At 38.6% G+C, this 19,736-nt stretch overlaps 1 protein-coding gene across 3 annotated transcripts in view; it reads left to right on the top strand.

The window, feature by feature from the left end:
* SPIDR (scaffolding protein involved in DNA repair) overlaps positions 1–19,736 on the top strand; it is a 199,342-nt gene that overhangs the window by 54,605 nt on the left and 125,001 nt on the right. For all 3 annotated transcript variants that reach the window (XM_017831269.1, XM_017831261.1, XM_017831278.1), the window contains exon 7: positions 9,430–9,530. In XM_017831269.1, the coding sequence (XP_017686758.1) occupies positions 9,430–9,530 (101 nt within the window). The remainder of the gene's footprint in view (positions 1–9,429; positions 9,531–19,736) is intronic.

The raw sequence follows: 19,736 nt of genomic DNA, 5'->3' as shown, positions 1-19,736 counted from the left end.
TTTTTTCTTTTGCAGCTGATTCTATGTACAGTAATCAATCAATCAATTACTTAAAAAGTAAATCTTCACGTTAGTTAATACACATACCTTATTTTTCTCTAAAATATTCTTGACTATTTCAAAATGCTGACTGAGGAAGCAGGTTTGGAAGTCCTAATTACGGAGGATCTCTATACTTAAAGTGCTTTGCTTGTGCAATCAAGCTTTCTTGTTACTTTAGAAACATACAGACACAGCTGTACTAGGTCAGACCAAAGCTGTAACCCCAAAAAATGCCTTTTAGTGGCCAAAAGCAAGTGCATGCAAAGGTAGTAAGAACAGGACAAGTGTACAGTGGTATTTTCCCCAGGTGCTTTTCCAGCTTTCAGCAGTTCAGGAGCTGTTACCCTTAGTGGGTTTGTGGTTTTTTGAGTTTCAGCTTCATTTGATGACCTCTCCTATAAACAGTCTTAGCGTAAAAAATGTTTTACGGCAAAGATACTCTGAAACAAGTGTATAAGAGAATAAATTGCTTAAAAAACAAAGAAGCCAACAAAACCAAACCAACCACAATGATACAGAATGTAATCTGTCCAGAGTGGCCAGAGTAGCAGAGTTTGCGGGCTTTTTTACCCTCCATCCTGTGGTTCCACTTCGGGTTCTTTTAGGAACAGGGAAGCAGGCAGGAAATTCCTCAGTTATGAGTGTTGTTTATCTAGTTATTTTGCTCATCTAGGTAATTGTCATCTTTTCACTCTTCCTGTTCAGGGCATTAATTCCACGTGTCTCTCCCATCCTTCCTTTTACTGTTGACAGAGAACATTTTCATTGGTGCGATAACAGTGGATATAAGAGTTTGTATCCTCAATAGGAAGGCTCAGGTTTTCAGTGCCGTAGATTGAAGGCCAGTTCAGGGAAAGGTTTGTCAGCTTCTGATTGATGAGGGGACAATTCCCTCTTTCTAGTTAAAAAGGTGAAAGTTACAAAGCAGTTGTTGGCTCGTCATTTCTCCTTCCTTCCTATCTCTGCTGCAGATGGAGGCCACAGCAGAAAAAGCAGTGAGCAGGGAAATCATCCTGCAAGCTGGATGGCCCACAGGCTCCCACTGGGACGGACCATTTGGATCTGCGCAGTAGGTGGAAGAGAGCTGAGAGTCTCTACTTAGCTGAGCTCTCTTTTTCCAGGCTGGCGCCTAGGGAAGCACGGATTGGTGAAGGTGATAGAGCTGCCATCTTCCAATGTGAATTCCTGTGTAGAATAGGTTCTACTCCAAATTCAGACAGTATTGAATATGGTTATTTCATGGACAAGTCCTGATGTAGGTAGAGTAGGCTTCCTACTGTTTTGTTTCCTCTTTAAAGAAAATAGAAAATATTTTAATTTTCATCTCTTTGCTGTTTGACGTGAGTAAAGCTATCTTCAAAAGTAAAGATAATATTTTCAAAAAAAAGATTTTAGCTAATATTTTGTGTAAAAATCTTATACCATGTATAACAGTCCTGTCCAAAATTTTTAAGCATGCTGAAATCTGCACTTATATTTGCATTACCTGATTGCAGCTATGCCTCTGTTACCTCAGTGGCTACGTTCTTCTATGCAACCTCAAAGAAAACCCCCTAACATCACCGTCAAACCACAAGCAAAACCAAACAAAAAAATGCAAAGAAAAGAGCCTTAACAGTCTGTGGAAACATTCAAATGACTTCCTTTCTACTGTCCTGTCCTCCTGGAATCCTCCTGGTGCTAAAATGGAAATGGGTAATTGTCTGGATGGGAGGAAAGAGTATTGTTTGTTTGAGTCTATTACAGATGCAATTGTCATACACTACAAAAATTAAGATGTAACCAAATCAACAGAAGTCTTCAGAAGTAAGCTAATTATGGATGATTAAAATAAATTTTGTTGAACTTAGTGTTAGAAATTTGAGTGTAAATTCAATATAATTGAGTGTAAATAAAATGGGAAGCCCATCTACATCCCCAAATGAACATGCACAATATCCAATGTTGCTTATGATGAGCCAAATTTAAAGGGGCATATTGCAGTCCTCTTCTGTAAGGAATTAAGTAGGGTTTTGTGAAATGATTGGTGTCTGATGGCAAGAAAGGTGTGACAGAAGCAATTCCTCTCCCCCCATGTTTACTGCCAAATTCTTGTATGTCTTATGTGTCCCCTGTAATGTTAGTTGTTTTTTTTTTCAAAAGTGTTCTAGGTAAAGATTATTCTTCTTTCTACCCATGGTTCCTAGGGGAGAGCAGGTAGTCTATATGGTGGTATTTGCCCTTCAGGGGCATTGGTGCCAGGCTGGTGCTGTAGGAGGTGCCACTTTGTCATGCCAGAGGCAAAGTATATCATCTCTCATTTGCAGCCATCAATGCCACTGCTCTGGGACATCCTCACCTTAAACACTGGTATTATATGCTATCTTGTGTATCTGCCTTCCTTTATTTAAATAAAATTGTTGATGGATGTGGGAGCAGTGTAATTTTCCTTGTACTGCGCCTGTAAGCTACTGAGTTGGTAATTAAGTGCTAGTAGTGGTACTTGATACTGAGATGAATTGCCTTGATGATCAGGTCAAGGAGTGTTGGGTTTAGATGTTTCTGCTCTTTTATACTATACAAAGTTTCAGTTTCTCAGCTTGAGTCAGCACTTTGTGGGAAAATTATGCAAGTGATTTGCAAACCTGAAGGGAGAGAGTATATATTGCAAATATATTTTCAGGACACTCCTCTTTTTAGATTTGGAATTCATGTTAATGCTACGGGGTGAAATGTCTAAACTGCTTTAGTTCCAAGTCTTTCAAAGTTCCCTTGTGAAAGAACGGAGAAATTGGGTATTGCAAATCTCAACATTTGTTACATAGGTTAAGCAAATAACTGGGTTAATTCAGTATTTATAAAGAAGAAAACTTAAAATGCGTGCACTCAGCTTTTCTTGTGTACAAGCAAACCTTTCTTAAAGGTTTTATGAATTGTTTGCTTTTTCCAGTAAGATTTTGTTTCCATCAGAAAAAAAAAAAGCCTGAGGTTTGGTGTAGGAAATAGGTACTTAAGTTATATAATCTTAGCTCTGCTTCTAAACGTATCATATTGCAAGAGCTTTTAGTTGTGAAGGACAGATGCTTTAGCTTATTTCAGTTTTTTTAAATACTTGAGTGGCTATTTTTAGTTTAAGAGTAAGATAAAATCTTGGGAAATTCTGTTTAATTATCTTATATCTACTTGTATGCAGACCACTTACAGATCTGATCTGCTAAAATTAACTTGTGTTATCAAAAAAGAAGAAAATTACAGAATGTCCTGATACTATGTGCAGTAAAATGAAACCCAGTTGTCACATGAGGCCAACTAAAGTCTTGAAAATAAAGGAAATTGCCAAGGGAAGAGGGAGCTGGCACAAATGAAGCAGGCTTTTACTCTAAAATTGGGACTGTGCGTTCTTACATGCATCCACAAGTAGCATGAGGGTTTAATAGCAACAGACTAGCCCTTTAGATGGTCATGTTCTTATGCTAATTTTAACTATTGGATTAAGTTTTCCTTGCTAGTAAATTTCTTGTTGGGTTAGGAGAATATAAATGAAGAATATCATGGATGCAGAACAGATGCACCACTTGTAATCACTGGCAATGTACACAGTAAAATTATTTTGCACGCAGTGAAAGTTAAAATGTGTTTTCTTTTTTAAAAAGTGTGGATGGTTTCTGGCCAGGTGTTTGGTGTTAATAGGGGGAAAAAGCACCATGTTTAGTAGAAAAAACAACCAACCCACTTTCCTTAAGATGACGGACTTCTCCAGTTGATGTGTCATGTATCTTATTGATTGGAATGGTTTAGCACAGTACATTTTCCCCCATCAGAGAGAAGCAATTTTGGTGCCTTTGGTTTGTGTAACCATGGTGCTTGCTTTTCTATGCAGGACCTCTGCTCAGGAAAGCCAAAACCTTCAGAACTGAAGGGAAGGCTCTTCCCTTATCTTGTAGGGATAACTTATTTCTGGGAAGACTCTTATTAAATTATCTTACTTCTGCTTAGAGCCTCTACTGTAAGAGAGATAGGACAATCTGAAATAATTTTTTTCTTTTAAGGAGTCTGAAGAGCCAGAGAGATGTGGGACACTTTTCAGCTGTGGTTATTTTTTTTTTCAGTGGCTGGTAAGAAGGGGGGATCAATGCTTTGAAAACTATGAAAGGAGAAAGCCCCAGAAGATTACCTATTTACAAAGATGTTCCTAAGTTATTTTAAATATTTTCTGTGAGATAACTTGGCTAAGTAGAGGCATGGGAAAATCAACTACCTATATAGTTTTACTTGAAATCTTTCGCCAGAGGCCTTGTGGAATGTAGAAAGTGTTCACCCACCCTGTTCTCAGCAGTTATGTCTATAATCCATCTTACATCTCTTTCTCTGCACTATCTGAGGCAACTAGGACCTGGAAACCAAATCCCACTATACAAGAATGATGAGGCTTTGGTGTCTGTGACAAAGAACTAATTTTAATTTGCAAGAGTAATTGTGGTATAATGTCCAGGCACTTCTGGCAATTGTTGAATTGTTAAAGGTGGTGTTGAGGATGTCTCAGGTATATGCTGGATGGAATTTACAGCTGAAGACACTGTTAATTCTCTAGATGGTCAGTTCTGTCTAATGCAGTTGCTGAAAGATACCTCTGTCTCTCACTGTGCTATGGGGAATCACAACAATGGTATCTTTGTTCCATGTATGTTTTGTGGAGGTGACCTCCTTTGTGGAACAATTTCAAGAAGAGTGGTGAGAGACTACACAGACTTAAAAACACTTTTGGCTTATTGAACTCTTAAATCCTTGAATTCTTAAGGCTCTAGAAGAGACTTTCAGTATATCTGCCTTGTTGATTTGACTGATGTATAAAAAAACCCTCTCCGGATGGGTGCAATAGATGAGAGCATTGAAATGTCAGCAACCAGTGCAAGAAAATCCAGCATCTGGTACAGAGTAGTGCCAGAGATCTTGGTAATGGTGGTTCATCCAAGGTGAAAGTTGATGAATCTATTGTCAAGTCAGAGCTTGAAGGAGGCTGATCTGTAAAGCTAAAATTACTCTTTCTGATCCCTTGTTGCCTCATGAAGTCAACAGCTTCTCTTCTGCGCTGGAGAGGAGGTGGGCCTCAGTAGAGGCTTGTGCTTGTGTGGCCAACGTGTTTTAATCACATCTTTCATATGTACCCGTGCTGTTATGTACACTAAAGTAACACTTTAGTGACTGTCATCATTCAGTGTTGCTTATTATTTTGCAAGTTGTAAACTGGCTGATGGGTTTACAGTGTTGACAAACCAAATGCCAGCATGCTTAGGGGTCATTTTTCACTCTTTATCAAGTGTCCAGTGGAGTGGAAAGGGACAGCTGAGTGTGGCAGAAGTCAGTTACTTCACTGGTTAACATGGAAGTAGGAGAGGAGATCTGTATTTGCTTTGAAAAGAGAGGAGGGAAGTTGCCTAGTCCTGAGATGGGGATATATATTTGCATAACCTTTAGTTTTTTTAATTATATGGAGTCCTGCATGTAGTGTATTGAGAAGACAACTCAGTAATGACATGCCTAAGTGTTCACTGTTCTTAAATTCAAGTGAAGTCTGGAAAGGAGTAAACTTGGATGAACGTGAGGTTATTTTTGATAAGTGCCCTGCTGAATAAAAACCTTAAAAAATAAACACAGAGACATCTCCAACACTTCAGAAAGACTGAAAATTACTTTTTAAAATACAGCATGCTCACTAGTGTTCTTTTTTTTTTCCTTTGTTGTTGTTTTTGTTTGTTTGTTTTCCATTAGCCCCATTGGACTTGGGAGATAGGGACCAGCAGCCTGAGAGTCACAGATCAGGCTCAGTGTTACCTTTTGGTAATGGTTGTCACATAGTAGCATAAAACTCTTCAGTCTTGGTGTTAAAGTTTGTGGGAAGGGGCAATTACTAGAAACGGAGCTTTTGTGCAGGATGCTGAGCTTTTTTGTGGTCCTCAGAGCTGTCCTTCATGTGAATATTGTTGGACATGGACAGTAATGGCAATGTGTTGTTTTAAATACAGTTTTTCAACAAGCTCAGATTTAGTATGGAAATAGGACTTGAATTGCTGCTTGTTAAATCTGTCTGCCTTCAGGGAATTAAAGGGACAAAATAGTTGTACTGAAAGTTTTGTGATTAAAAATAAAAAGGTTGTGGGCAGTGGAGATAGTATCTGAGCAGTTTGGCTTCACTGAACAGCCTTTGCATTAACAATTCACTAAATGTGTTCAATTTGCTCACATTAAAGCATTTTGGGGGCAAGTTTGAAGAGCTGGTCAGTAAAGTATGCATCTGAAATTACAGTTTTTGTTATTCCAATAGTTTGTTGGTTTCCTTGATTACAGAAATCATACATTAGTAATCAAAACATATTTATCAAATATATGTATATATATATAAATAAAAACACCAAATGTTGGTTTACCTCTTATCCACACATCCTGGAGTGACTCTGACTGTACAGTTCACAGTATCTCACAGCATATGCACAAGTGTTTTTAATAATGTGGGCACCTGTACTGTATGAGAAGGAATTAGTAGTTTTCAAATGCTGTTGTCATCAAATCTGATAGATTATGTAATAAAAAGCACCTTTTTCTTTGTTTGTTTTATGTGTTTGAGCTAAAAGGGGGATTAATCCTCCTGGGTTTGTGGCAGTGTTTAAACTCCTTTGTTTCTACTTCTTTAAAAGGAACGAACCATAAAGTTCTAACTCTTGCTCTTGCCATAGAAATTCCTTTTGTGCATGGCATGTCCTTGAATTGTTTTCCAATTTCACAAGGTATGAAACAGACATTATAAAAACACTTAGAATGACCAGATGAGAACCTCTCATAAATGCATTCGTGGTTATATTTTGTGTTCTGCAACCAAGAATACGCAAAATGCTTTATGATATTTTCAGTTTAAACTATTTTTAACTGCATTTGGAATGATTAATAAATAACAGTCTATTTTCTTAGCACAGAGGGCTGCTAAAGAAAGTCACAATTTTACTTTTCATGGACCATTGTGATGACTGTTATCCTAATACAGACATAGTTAGCAAATTAGTTACAGAGCTTTGAATGTCAGTGAGACCCTCCTAGTAGGCATATCAGGCCTGAAACAGGAATAGTGATGTGTGCAGTAGCCACAAAACCTGAAACTTGCTTTCCTTCATGCTACAGGACATTCCTGCCGCAGGTAGAAAAGTGGTCAGCTTGCAGAAGAGTAGGAATGTTTTGATTGGACACAACCATAGCTCTGTTTGGGGAAAAGGGGGAAATTAGGCTGTAAGCCAATAATAGCTGTGCTCTTCTGAAGGTACCTTAAGGCTTTCTGGCATTATTTGAACTAAGAAAATACATTTCTGTGACTGTGGAGGGAATGGAGTAGGGGTTTAGGACAGTCCTGTTGAACAGTCTTCTTTCAGCAAAACAAGTTTTTGAGCTGCTAGCTGTATGGTGTATTGCTACAGTCCCAACCATGGAGTTCAGTTGCAGACTCATGCATGCAAGACTTTTAAACAAGCAATCTCAAAATGCATTTTACTGCTGCATTTCTGAGCCTAGCTGAGTTTCAGCATGGCTTGTGTAGAGCACGCAGCCAAGCTGAATTGCAACTCTATCTGAGATTAGTTCCATGGTGAGAAGAGAAACTTGGTGGATAACTTAGAGTTTGTAGAACTGTCTTGCCCACAAATGTTGTGGTGTGGTAACACCTCAGTGCTCAAGTTTTGGGGGAAATGTAGATGAGCACAGTGTTATCAGCAGAGTCTGTTCTCCTGTATGAAGTTCTGTGCTTGGCTGTGCTGCTCTTGGTACCAAAGTTTTCATTGCACATACCTGTATTAGTTGCCACTGTGCCTTAAAGTCCATCTTGAAACCAGGATTAAGCAAGGTTGTCAGGCTCACCTGGAACTTCATTTGAGCCCAGATTTCCTAAATATGTTTGTTTGTTTTCCTCCTTATTATAGCAGGGTTTATAGCTTGTTAAGTGTGAGTTCTTTATTTTGGGGGTTTGGGGATTTTTTTTCCTCCTCTGAAAGAGTCGGAGCTTCTCTCCTCTTTGACTTACAGCAGCCATAGAGGAGATGCAGTGATGTAAACTACAAAACTTCTGTAGATTATTCTGGGTCAAATGTGGCTCTTGTGTTCGTTCTATGATCTTTACTACGAAGATGTTTAGCCATGCCATCTAATAATTCTTGTGATAGTTACAATTTTGCAAAGGATATAGTTGTTCATTAAAAATTCAGCTGAGACTGCTAACTACTTTTCATATAATGTGTTGATTTGTCTGTGGGTGAAATTACTTAGTAACTGGTAACCAAAGAGAGATTTTTTTACAGCTTACTTGAAGTCCTACTTAGCCTTTTTAGCTTCTTCTTGGTTTCCACAGGTGTGTCTTCCCAGTTTCACATGTGCAATGTGAGCTTTACCAAGCTCTTTGTCCTTTTTTCTGAACTAAAAAATTCTATTCATGTGCACAAATAGTCATAAGGTGGTTGTGTGTTATCTCTGTTGATTCCTAAACGAGTTTAACCCAAGGACATGTTTCATCTTAATAGAAACCTTTATTGATAAATTCAGTAGTACTTCTGGAAAAACTTACACTACAAGGAAAGAATGAAGTAGGTTTTTACACAAATAACTTCTTTGAAGCCAAAGAAAAGTGTTCAGACACTCCCACAGTAGTCCAAAGCTCTTTGTAGTAGCCCAAAGACAGCTTCTAACACATATATTTTTTGTTCTTAAAATGAGAGATTATGTCTTCTGGCTTTGGATCCAGGAGTAGGAGTTGCTTTAGTGTTACCTTAAGTGTATTTGTGCTAGATGCCACTCCTCTGCTCCTCACCTTGGGAATGCTAAATTAATTTCATCTTGGAGAGTGTTCAGACCACTGAAACTGCACACTTGACCCAGCTTGTGAAATGAATCATAGGGTCAAGTATGGGTAAAAGAATATTTTTGTGATCACTCCTTGCCAACAGCCAAACAAATCTGTGAGGGAAAAGAAAACCCGACCTGTTATAACTAGTGGTTACACTGGTTTGTTTTGAATTCTCAGTTGTCTCCAGTGTCTGCTAGGATCCATGCATAAGTGCAAAGAAAAGTTGGGAGCCTTTTGTTACAATCCTTATATTGGAGACAGGACGAAAACCATGAAAATTTTGGACACCCAGATAATGAAAATGTTTTATTGTGTGTATTGACTCTAAGTGTATGTTTTATTGGGAATGTATCCATTGGAAAATCAAAATTAGGAGAAGTAATGTGCAAAATGTAATTTTATTATGTGATTCTGTCTCTAAGGGTCAAAGCATACATATATGTATATACATATATATCTGTCCTATGGCTTGTCATTTGGCAAAACTGAATACAGATTCCTGGCAAAATTGAGCATTCCTTTATTCTCTGCAGGGGTGGGCTAGCTGAGAGGTTATGTCGGCTGCAGAACAGAGAAAGATCTGCCATTAGCTTTTGGAGGCACCAGTGTATTTCAGATGCAAATATCCCCTCAGGTAAGAAGCATTATACAATACTACTGTGAAAGTATATACTTACATGTGTATATATGGCCTACATAGGGGTAACAGTGAAGTTTATAATCTTTGTGGGGTTTGCCTGACTTGAGTTTAATGCTCTCTTGATTGTCTTCTGAGCAAATATTGCATTTCTGCTAAATATGATGGTTTCTAATGTCTCAGTCATCAAAGTATCTGACTATGAGGAGTAAAGAACATATTTTCCCTTTCTGGCACTTGCATAGCAAAACCATGCTGCCTCACAATTTTCATAAACTAAATAGACTGAGCTCTTCAAGGGTCTCTAAAACATTTTTATCAGTGTTCAAGTGATTTGCATGGCTCTTTACTGCACCCTCTAAAACTTTTCAGCATAGTCTTAGGAAGAAGGTGAGCTACTCTGTATGTATTCTTCCAGTTTTAGTCTCATTAATATCCAGCTCACTTCTCAGCCTCCTGAAGGTTCAAGGCCTGTGATAAGTGTTTGGGTCTGGTTTGGCTTTGATCAGAGTGTGCTGCTGGGACTTCATGTTGAATTGACTGTCCAGTACAATTTTATAACTTCTATAGCCGTTGTTTTCTGAGATCCTGTTTCCCACTCCCAGCTACTCTTTCTATTTCTTCTGCCTGAACACAGTGAAGTATTTGTGCTATATCCAGGTTGGCTTCATTTGAGTATGCTCAGCTAACCGCAGAGTTCAAATCATTGTGTATCTCAAGCCTGTCCTCTTTTAGTCATGAATTTGCTTGAATTTTTGGTATCCACGCAGTTTCTTACAGTTTTTTAACTTGTTTTTATATCACTGATGAAACCATTTATTAGCATGAGCATTTACTTCCAAATCCTGCTGGAAATGCTATTAGTCATTTATAATTCTCCACTAATGAAAAGCTCTAACTGTAATTCACAAAATTAGTTCTCAGAATTATTTTTTTTTTTGCATTCCACTTAAAGGGTGCATTACTTGCAGTGAAAATAGTCAGATTTTCTTAAGAAGGTTGTACAATTTAAAGTCACACCCAAACTGTGGGCTAGTCTCACAGTTTCTCACTGGAGCTTTGGAGGGCTTCCATCCTGTGGCCATTTGCGTGCTATGTGTTCAAAATGCCACCCATGTGCAGTAGCACATTGTATTTATGACCTTAATTCCTTACTTATTTTTCCAGTCACTTTGCCTAGATCTGATGACAGGCTAGCTGGTCTCCAGTTACTGTAAGCCATTTCGTTTGCCCTACCTGAATAGGAGCGCAATATCATCATCCTTCCGGTCTTCTGGAATTTCACCAGTATTTGAACACTCACTAAAAAGTGCCATCAAGGAATCAGAAATGTCTTTAGCTAACTCTTTTCAGAAATGCAATGTTGAAAATTATACAGGCATGCTCCCTTAAAACTAGTGAAGCCTTCTGCATTGATTACACCTCCACTGGAGTTACTAATGGATAGGAGACTTTTTATCATTCTTATGTGGGTATGAAGACATCCTCTTGCTGCTTCTGAAATATGGAACAGAAATAGATATTGAATAGGTTTGTCATTTTAATAAAATGAAAATTTTTAATGTTCTCTGTAGTAACAGACCTGCAACACTGCTAATATGCTAATATTCTTTTTGTCCTAGTTTCACATGTGTCATTACAAAACCTTGTGTTTGGCTGCTCACCATTTTGTCAGACTAACTTCTAGGCTGAAATATTCCATGCTAAACATCTGCCTCTGGCTGAATTCCTTTCTTTGATTATTCTTCTTTCTTTCAGAAAATGAGTCAGAATTCGTTAGCATTTTATGAGAAAAAGGCTATGGGAAAATACCTTGGTCTATTCTTAAGTACATTTAAAAAATTCTGATGAGCATCTTTGAGATGATTTAGTTTTGGCAGAAGATGAACTATTTCCTGGATATGCCTTTTGCCATCATACTGAAAATGTACGAGAACTTGGGCCAGTTAGAAGTCTTTAGGACAAACTACTGTTTCATTTACCCTGTAAGCATTTGCTAAAATTTCTGAAAAATGCTGGATGTGCCATAATTTAGGAATACACTTCAACTTCACAGCCTAAATTTCACTTCCAATTCTCAATCCTTGCTCCAGTGTATTAGGATTATAAAATAACCATTAAAATAGCTGTGATAATATTTTGGGGATAGTTTTCCATTTAGGACAAAATTTATTTTTCCTAGTTTTATTCTTAGAATGGCCATACTGTTTTGTGTCGCCAAAATAAAATTGGTGTTTGGTTTGGAGGACATTAGTTGGAATGGTTGAAATTTTAGTAAAGTAACTAGATAACCTTCTAATTGCTTCTAGTCTGGAATGTGAAGTGTCAGCACAGCAAAGGAATACCACTTTTAGCTTTCACCACTTTAGGTTCAAGTTAAGGGTGTCTCACTAATCTGAGATTCTTCTCAAATTTTGTTTCCCCTCTGTTTTGCCCAGTAATATTTCTAAACTGCATTGTTTCCTGGACTCTTTCTGAGAGGAAAGAACTTCTCAAATTGCAAACTCATTTGAGTTACTAAAGAAACCTGAAGATTAATGTGAAGGATTGAAGTACCTTAGTTGCTGGGAGAGCTGTCACATCATTTTGGATATCCCATGGACATGCAGACCATGCTAAAGCAAAGGGGAGCAATTTTAAATTATATCAGTTTGAGGTCCTTCTTACATTTGAGATTTAAGGAAAAATCTTTCAGAAGTGTGGGCTATTCACCCCATTAGACATTTCATGTCACAGAATTTTATGCCTTTATTTTACTTATATCAATCTTCATATTATCCAAAACCCCCTAGGTTTTGGCTTTAGTTTTTAAAAATTCCTGTCTTTTAGCTCCCTGACCCCTTTCTGTAAGTAACCATTGTGGTTTGGCTGGCTCTTGGTCACTGGAATGAATCACGGCCCAGAAGAGAGCACCTCCTTTCAGCACGTACTTTCTGGTTTTTATACAGTGCACGGGGTCTCACTTTTGGCCAATTCATTCCGCAGGGTAGAAGAAATCCTTGCACTTGCTCCGATTTTGACAATTTTGGATCAAAATTGCATTCGGCAGCCTGTCCCTGTGTTGGGATAGGCACTCACTAAGGATATGCGTTTCTGCAAGGTGGTTGGTAACTCCACTTCTGTAAATCAAGCTAACCATACCAGACAGAGGCCTGAAGGGAGATAGGAACAAAGTTTGTCTGTGCTACTCTGCGTTGGTTGAATGCTTGCTGTGGTTTAGTTCTAACAGAGGCAGATGTCAGGCTCTTTACCGCAAATCCAAAATTTTTTCTTCACAAGATGTAAAAGGGAGGTTGAGGTGCAGTCTTCATAACAGCATGTCTCCAATCAACCAAGCTAATGGTTTGAGAGTACTCTGTGCATGGGCTTGTAGACCATTTGCAAGCTTTTTTTCTGTATGCAGTGCTGCAACTTCCCTATGAAGTTTCCTGTTTGAGCTAAGAGGTGATCTGTCCAGCTGAAAGAGGGAGAGGAAAAACAAAACCAAACCCAAAACAAAAACCTAAACCTTTTTCCTGTCAACATCTACTGGTTATATGGGGATTGCATGATGCAGAAGAAAAAATAATATTTTTCTGAGTTACGTTCAGATGACCTTCCTGTCTATAGGAGGGGACACAAATAATATTTGAAACAAGCTCATGTAGATTCCTTTTGTAACTTCCAAAATTTTACTTTCTATACATCTTACCTTCTGTTGTTTGTTTTTGCCTGGCAGTTATCATCAAAGCAGTTCTTTACCTTAAACGCAGAAACATATTATTCTCTAGCATTTATAGTCTAATGCAAGATATCTGCTTCTTGTTAGCCTGAGATTAAGCTTTGTGGTTGTGTTACAATTGAATTTGAGTAGTGAACTGATAATAAACCAAACCCATTGATCTTGCCTTGCAAACTGCTCCTTCTTCTCAGGGGAAGGTGACCTTCAAGGGGCAACAAATCTTCATTTTGGTGAGGCAAGTGGAACACACACATGAAGGGAGGAGAGTAAAGCCCTGGAGATGAGGACAGGGTTTCACATGTAACACCACATTTTCAGGAAGGCTGAAAGGTTTACAGAAGAGGATATAAACAATCACTCCCCCTCTTCCAGTTTCGATGACTAGTTAAAATGATGGGAAAGGATTTTAGCAGCTTGAATGCCATGAAACTTGCACATGGATGAAGAAAACAAGGGTAACCCTTAACAGGATTTCCTTTACTATGCAAAATTCTTCTAAAAAACACAGAAGTCTGAATTTTGCGAGTCGTTGCTTATTTTCTTAATTCTTGGTGGTCTGTTTTATTATTTAAGAGTTAATACTATAATAGAGAGACATAGCAAGTGGCCAATTTTTTTTCCTAGCTAGCTGTCTGAACTTGTTACAGCATTGGGAAGGAAAAAAACCCAAATGTAAACTTGTCTTTTTCAAACAAGAATTCCTTGTATGTTTTTGTTTTCTTATGGGAAACAATAATGACATGCATAGTTACTTTAAGTAGTTTACATGTGTTCTTATAAAGAATGTATAGTGTTTAAAGCACAGCCAAATTCAGCAGCCTTTTAAAAATTAATATAAATGTGGCAAGAAGCCATCATGCCTGCGAGACTTGATGTGTTTTTGAGAAAAAAATCTTTTCGAATGGCTTCAGAAGTTACCAGCCCAGGAAGAATTACAACACATATGGATCAGAATAGCAACCCTGTACAGGCTGTGAAAACGTTGTAATCTTCACCTGGTTTTCAGCGTTGACTTTGGATTTACAAGGGTCTGCTTGGTATCTACCTGCTTGCTGAGTTTGTTATGCCTGCACCTGCAATTTTTACATGACTAAGGAGGAATAAAAGTAATGGGATGCCAAGCAAAAGCATGTTTTTGTTTTGATTTATGCCTGTAATTTGACATTTTTTACTTTTTACACTTGAAAATGAGAGTAAAACTTTGTGGCTTGAACCAGAAAGTGGTTGGCTATTCTTTCAGTGCAGATAGTACGTGCTGTCCCAGGAGGATGTCCACTAACTGCAGTTGTGGAACCCACATTCAACAATTAGAAGTTAAATTACCTTGGGATAAAATAATGCCTTTGAAAAAATAACTGAGGGAGACAAATTTGGAAGTGTGTTGCTAGTTTGCTTTATTAGACAAAGCATAAAGTGGGGTTTTCTTTGTTTTCTTAATAATTCCATAATGCATATCTAACCTATTCATCTGAATCAAAGGCTGAAAATTACTTTCACTCTTAGTGGAGTGGGTACTATTTGCAACATTAATTGCCCACAATTCTTTGTACTTTCAGTGGGAAATGTTATTTTATAAAAGCTTTTAGCTAGGTTTAGTAGAAATTTGACTTGAGTGTAAAACCTGTATTTTTTATAGTGCATATTTCTAAAGAATTTGTCAGTTAAGAGAAAGTATAATTTAACTTCCTAACCAGGTTTTTTAGAAATTTCAACTAAATATGTCAGGTACAAGTTTCCTTCTGAACTGTAGTTCATATATATGATTTGTTTGATAGCTCTTTGAGCAAAAGTAACAGTAATTTGTTTTTCTTAAAAGCATCTGCCCTCTTTCCTGTATCATTCATTAAGATCAAGAATTAAGACTGTTTAGCTGGTAAGAACAAATACAGGTTGTCCTGACTGTTTTTGCATAGAACAAATATTTGTTAGCAGTTTTTCAAATATTAGCATGGCTTCAGGCAATCTTGTATTTCTCCCTTGGGTTTTCTGATGAATTTGTCTTGGTTTTTTTTCAGAAAGCTCTACTTTTATGAATGTAATTTTTTTATTGATTTAAAGGGAAGGGGTTGAAGTATTCTTCCATTTATCTCTTGCCCTGCTTGCTTGGTTTCTTTTATCCATGTGACCTATGAGGTAAGTCTTGTGGCTGAGTTGTTTCTCTGTTACTTTGTCATTCTTGCTTTGCATGATAGTTCACGTTTACTTGCTGTAGGTGTGTGTATGTTCATTCCTCTATACTTTTCATTGTCACAATAACAATAATTCCTGCTCTGCTTTTCTTCATTATTGCATATTACTTTGGGGCTTTTCTGGAATGCTCAGTGGAGCAGGGCCATACACTGCTTGGCATTTTACTAAGCTCCAGTTGTCTTCTGTGTTTGTAAGAACTGGTCTGTGTGGTTGTAGTACACTGCTTTCTGCATTGGTGTTGTGGCCTTTAGGAAAACTTATTTCTCCATTGTGTCATGTGTGATTGTTACATTCAATTACATTCAGATGGGCACAGCAGCCCTATGGGTGAGATGCATGATTTTTAAAATTTTCATGGCAGAATGGAAAATGGAAAATTCAGGAGTACTCACTGTCAAAGAGTCAACTTGGCTTTGTTTTGGTCTTGTTGATGTGATGGTGTTACGTCTGCTGAGTTGATCTGCGTGGAGATGCACTGGCTGTCCCAGCTAACACGTTCAAATAATGTAGGATTCAGTTTGCTGTCCTGAAACACTTTTTCTCATCCTATACGTCTTGTAGGGATTGCTCTGCTGCTGCACTTCTATCGACTGGCTCTAAAGAATCTTTGTTCCCTTTGAGGACTTTCCATTTAAGGCTTCAGGTGCTCTTTTGGAACACTTGAACAGTAGCATTTTGGCAAAATTCACTTAAGTGAGGTGAAACACATTGGTCTCACTGGTACTGGCATCTGATGCATTTCCATACATCAAGCGCCATGGATCCTCTCCTTGCAGTGTGTTCAGCTTCCTGTCACTGTGTCGCAAGAGGAACATAAAATATGTGGTTCCCAAGAGATCATAATTTCTATATTTTTCTCCTCATTTATCTTCCTTATTGGTAGTTCCAGAGTTATTAAAACAAACTTTAGAGTTGTATTTCAGGCACTGAAGCCAGAATGTCTGAACATTTGTTTTTTTAAATTGCGCTCCTTGATGTTTTTTCCTTTCCTTCTCTCCAAACTGCTTTTTCGTTGTTAAGTGTCAAAGCCTCCTTCCTAGGCTGCCCTTGGCATGGCCAGTGCATCATTCGTGACCATGTACGTTCAGTGTTGATGTGGCTTAAATATATGTGTCTGCTGTGAAGCCACTATGTTAGGACTGAAGATTCAGGGCATTCAGTCTGCCAGAGACTGTAGAGTGATGCTGAAATCTTCAAAGCGCTCAAGACCTCAGGGTCTATTATCTCCAAAGGAACAGTGAATGTTTCCCCCCCCGCTTTTTCCCTTCTTTTTGTTTCTTTTTAAGTCTCCTGGAATTCAGAGTAACACAGAACATCTGCAAAGAACTGCGTCAAAACATGTTTTGATGTCATGGTATATGACATGGTGTGTGACTGAAGGGCAGCATCACTCTATGCACTGAAGTAGTAAACAGAAATGAAAATAATTACCCAAGAAAACTAATGCATTCACTGTGAAATTTGTTTGTTCATCTCCCAGGCACTTGAATTATCTTTGTAGTTTAATTGAGCTACTTCATGTCTGGGTTGCAAATTGGAGTGAGAGACCAACATCCCAGAGGACACCTGGAATTAAATAATTAACTATGGATGCCAGAGCAGATCTGTTAGGTGGTTAAAACAAAAGTTCCTCTAGCTTACGATCCTGTTTCTGGCAGTGACAAGAGCTACCAAAATGCCTGGGAAAAATGATAACAGGGCTAACACTTGATATTTTCCCACAGTATTCTCCCAGTGATCTCCCAAAGATCTCTGACTCGGGGGCTTTCTGAGCCAGAATTCTGTCTGTGTTCTTAGTAGTTCTAAATAAAAGATTTTCTCCTAACAAAAAGTTACTGTTTTTTTTTCCAAACCCACACATATAGTGTAAACCTGTTTGGATCACACAATTATGGAGCATTGGGCTTTTTTGGAAATCATGCCCAAGGTTTGTTCCATTACTGCTATATTGCCAAAAAGACCTTTTTCCTTTGATTTCAAAGACTCTGCTAACAGTAGCAGTGAGAGGTTGATGTTCCATTTGCCTAGGTTTGGATCGGGATTTCTTCACCTTTGTTAGAACTTCTTGTTTCTTGTCTGAGAGGTGATGGAGGTTCTTGCCAGTCATAGAAGGGCTTTACCTGAGATGCTTCCCTGCTTAAATTGCTTGTTCATCCACCAGTCAGTCTCTCCTGCTGGTTTCACTCATTCTGGATCACTAATAAAGTCTGTTGCCTTTCAGTGAGTAGGACTTACCACAGCAGTGTTCTGCGAAGAGTGATGTGACTAACCTGGCTCGTGACTGGTTATTTTAAGTACATTTTTCTTGTGCTCCAGACTTTCTGTGACCAAAATTTTTTTGATTCACTAGGTAGCCAGCATGTTACTGCATGTCTTTGTGATGGTTCTATTTCTTATGGAAGATTCTGTTAGAAGTGAGGGAGCATTACAGGCCATGGTGGCTGATTTCCCTTCCTTTTAAATGCCTTTTTTTTTTTCAGAGGAGACATGCTGTACATCCGAAACATCTCTTCAAAATTCCCATCAGCCAGATTTGTCAGAGCCAGATTTATCAGTGCCTTTCTATCTTTCTTTGTGGTACCTTGAGCCTTGTGTATTAGGGATTGAATTATACTTCATGCCCCTGGGATGAATAAGCCCTCTGTTTATATTCATGGGGCCAGATATTTCAAATGATCCTGTGTCAGTGGATGTTTCCTCTGGCTTTCCAGCTGACTCTGTGTGAAGGCTATGCAGAGATGCTGGAAGGGGCAGCTGTCCATGCTAGGCTGTGTTCCAGGACCACTGAGCTGCAGCAGCCCTCTGTCACCCGAGCTCAGAGCACCCAGGGCTTTGCTGAGAAATGCACCTGTGTGTGAACTGATCAGGCAGCTATCTGGGTTTCCATCTTTGTCTCCTTCAAGCATTTCACTGATGCAGAGGCATCTGGAAACAGATAAATATTTGAAGAAAGTCTTCATTGAAAGCATGGTTTATCACTAGAACAGGCTCTCCACAGCACCAAACCTGTCAGTTCAAGGAGCGTTTGCAGGAGACTCTTTGTTCTGTGATTTATCATCATGGCTGGGCTTCGTGAACGAAGATTTGGGAAGGGCTCTACCCACATTTGTTACAAGTGCGCTGGTGATTTAGTGTTAGGTGATCCTGCAAGGAGCAGGGAGTTGAACTTAATGATCCTTATAGGTCCCTTTCAACTTGAGATGTTCTCTGATTCTGTAAGAGCTTTGTTAAGCAGTCCTCAAATTGCTGCTTCAGGAAGGTTTCTAAATGCATCCGGGCAGCTGTATGCTCACTCTGTGAGTGCATGTGCAGTGCAGAGTAAAGGTTACCTTCAAGTAAGTAAACTGAAGGGTTTTTTTAAAGCATTCCATACATACCTGCAGTTCTTATTCCTTCTCTCTGTCTCATGATCCTTCCAGTATATAGCATTATGCCTAGAGTTGGTAGTTGAAAGATAACACTAGGTATGCCTTGACTCATGTTTTCATTACCCTCCTGTGTTGTCTATCCATTGTGGACATTGAGGCTCAAAAAAGATGAGTCTGGCCAAGAGTTGTAGAATATATATATGCCTATAGTATCGAATATACCTGCAGATCACACCTTGAACAGCTGATATCTCTGTTCAGTGACTTCATCATGTCTGTCCTTCCTGTGTGCTGCAGGAGCTTCTTGATGACAATCCAGCCTGGGCACCACAGCGGAAAACAAGTAACTGGATACTGTTTGAAACTGACTTAATCCAGCCTGGTTGGACTGTCACTGCAAAGTACCGTCCTTCCACGGTCCCTTCCTGCCCCATCTCCCCCCTTTCCATCATTTGTTCCTTCCTCTCCCTAGTATATGCTTCTGTGCTTTGGTGGCTTTGCAGTTAGCTGGATTAGCTCACTGATTTTCTTAAAAACTAACCCTGAAGAAAGAAATTCATGAGTGTCCTAGACAGCAGAATGGGAAGTGAAAGAATACGCAGTGTAGGAATGGGCACAGTTATTGATTGCACCTTTTTAAAACACATATTATTATAAGGTATTCTTCCTTGTTTAAGATTGCTAGGTATTGCCATGAAATCTGCACATCCATGTGTTCAAATTTCTTGGGCTGTAGATCTGCTTTGCAAATGAAATTAAGTGAATGAGAACTTCAGCAAGCAAGCAAGAACTTCTGTGAGTTATCCAAGGGTGAAAGAGAACATTGGAAAGCCTTAAAGTGAGCTTTTCACATGGATGAACAAACAAGTGAACTTCTCTGGAAACTGCAGAATTTGCAGTGATCCAGCCTGTCTCCTCACCCAC

This window comes from Lepidothrix coronata, unplaced genomic scaffold (genome assembly GCF_001604755.1).
Source record: "Lepidothrix coronata isolate B3197 unplaced genomic scaffold, Lepidothrix_coronata-1.0 Scaffold6, whole genome shotgun sequence".
In the NCBI taxonomy this organism is placed as follows: Eukaryota; Metazoa; Chordata; class Aves; order Passeriformes; family Pipridae; genus Lepidothrix; species Lepidothrix coronata.
The sequence above is the reverse complement of the archived record's forward strand: the minus strand, read 5'-3'. Positions and strand labels throughout refer to the sequence as shown.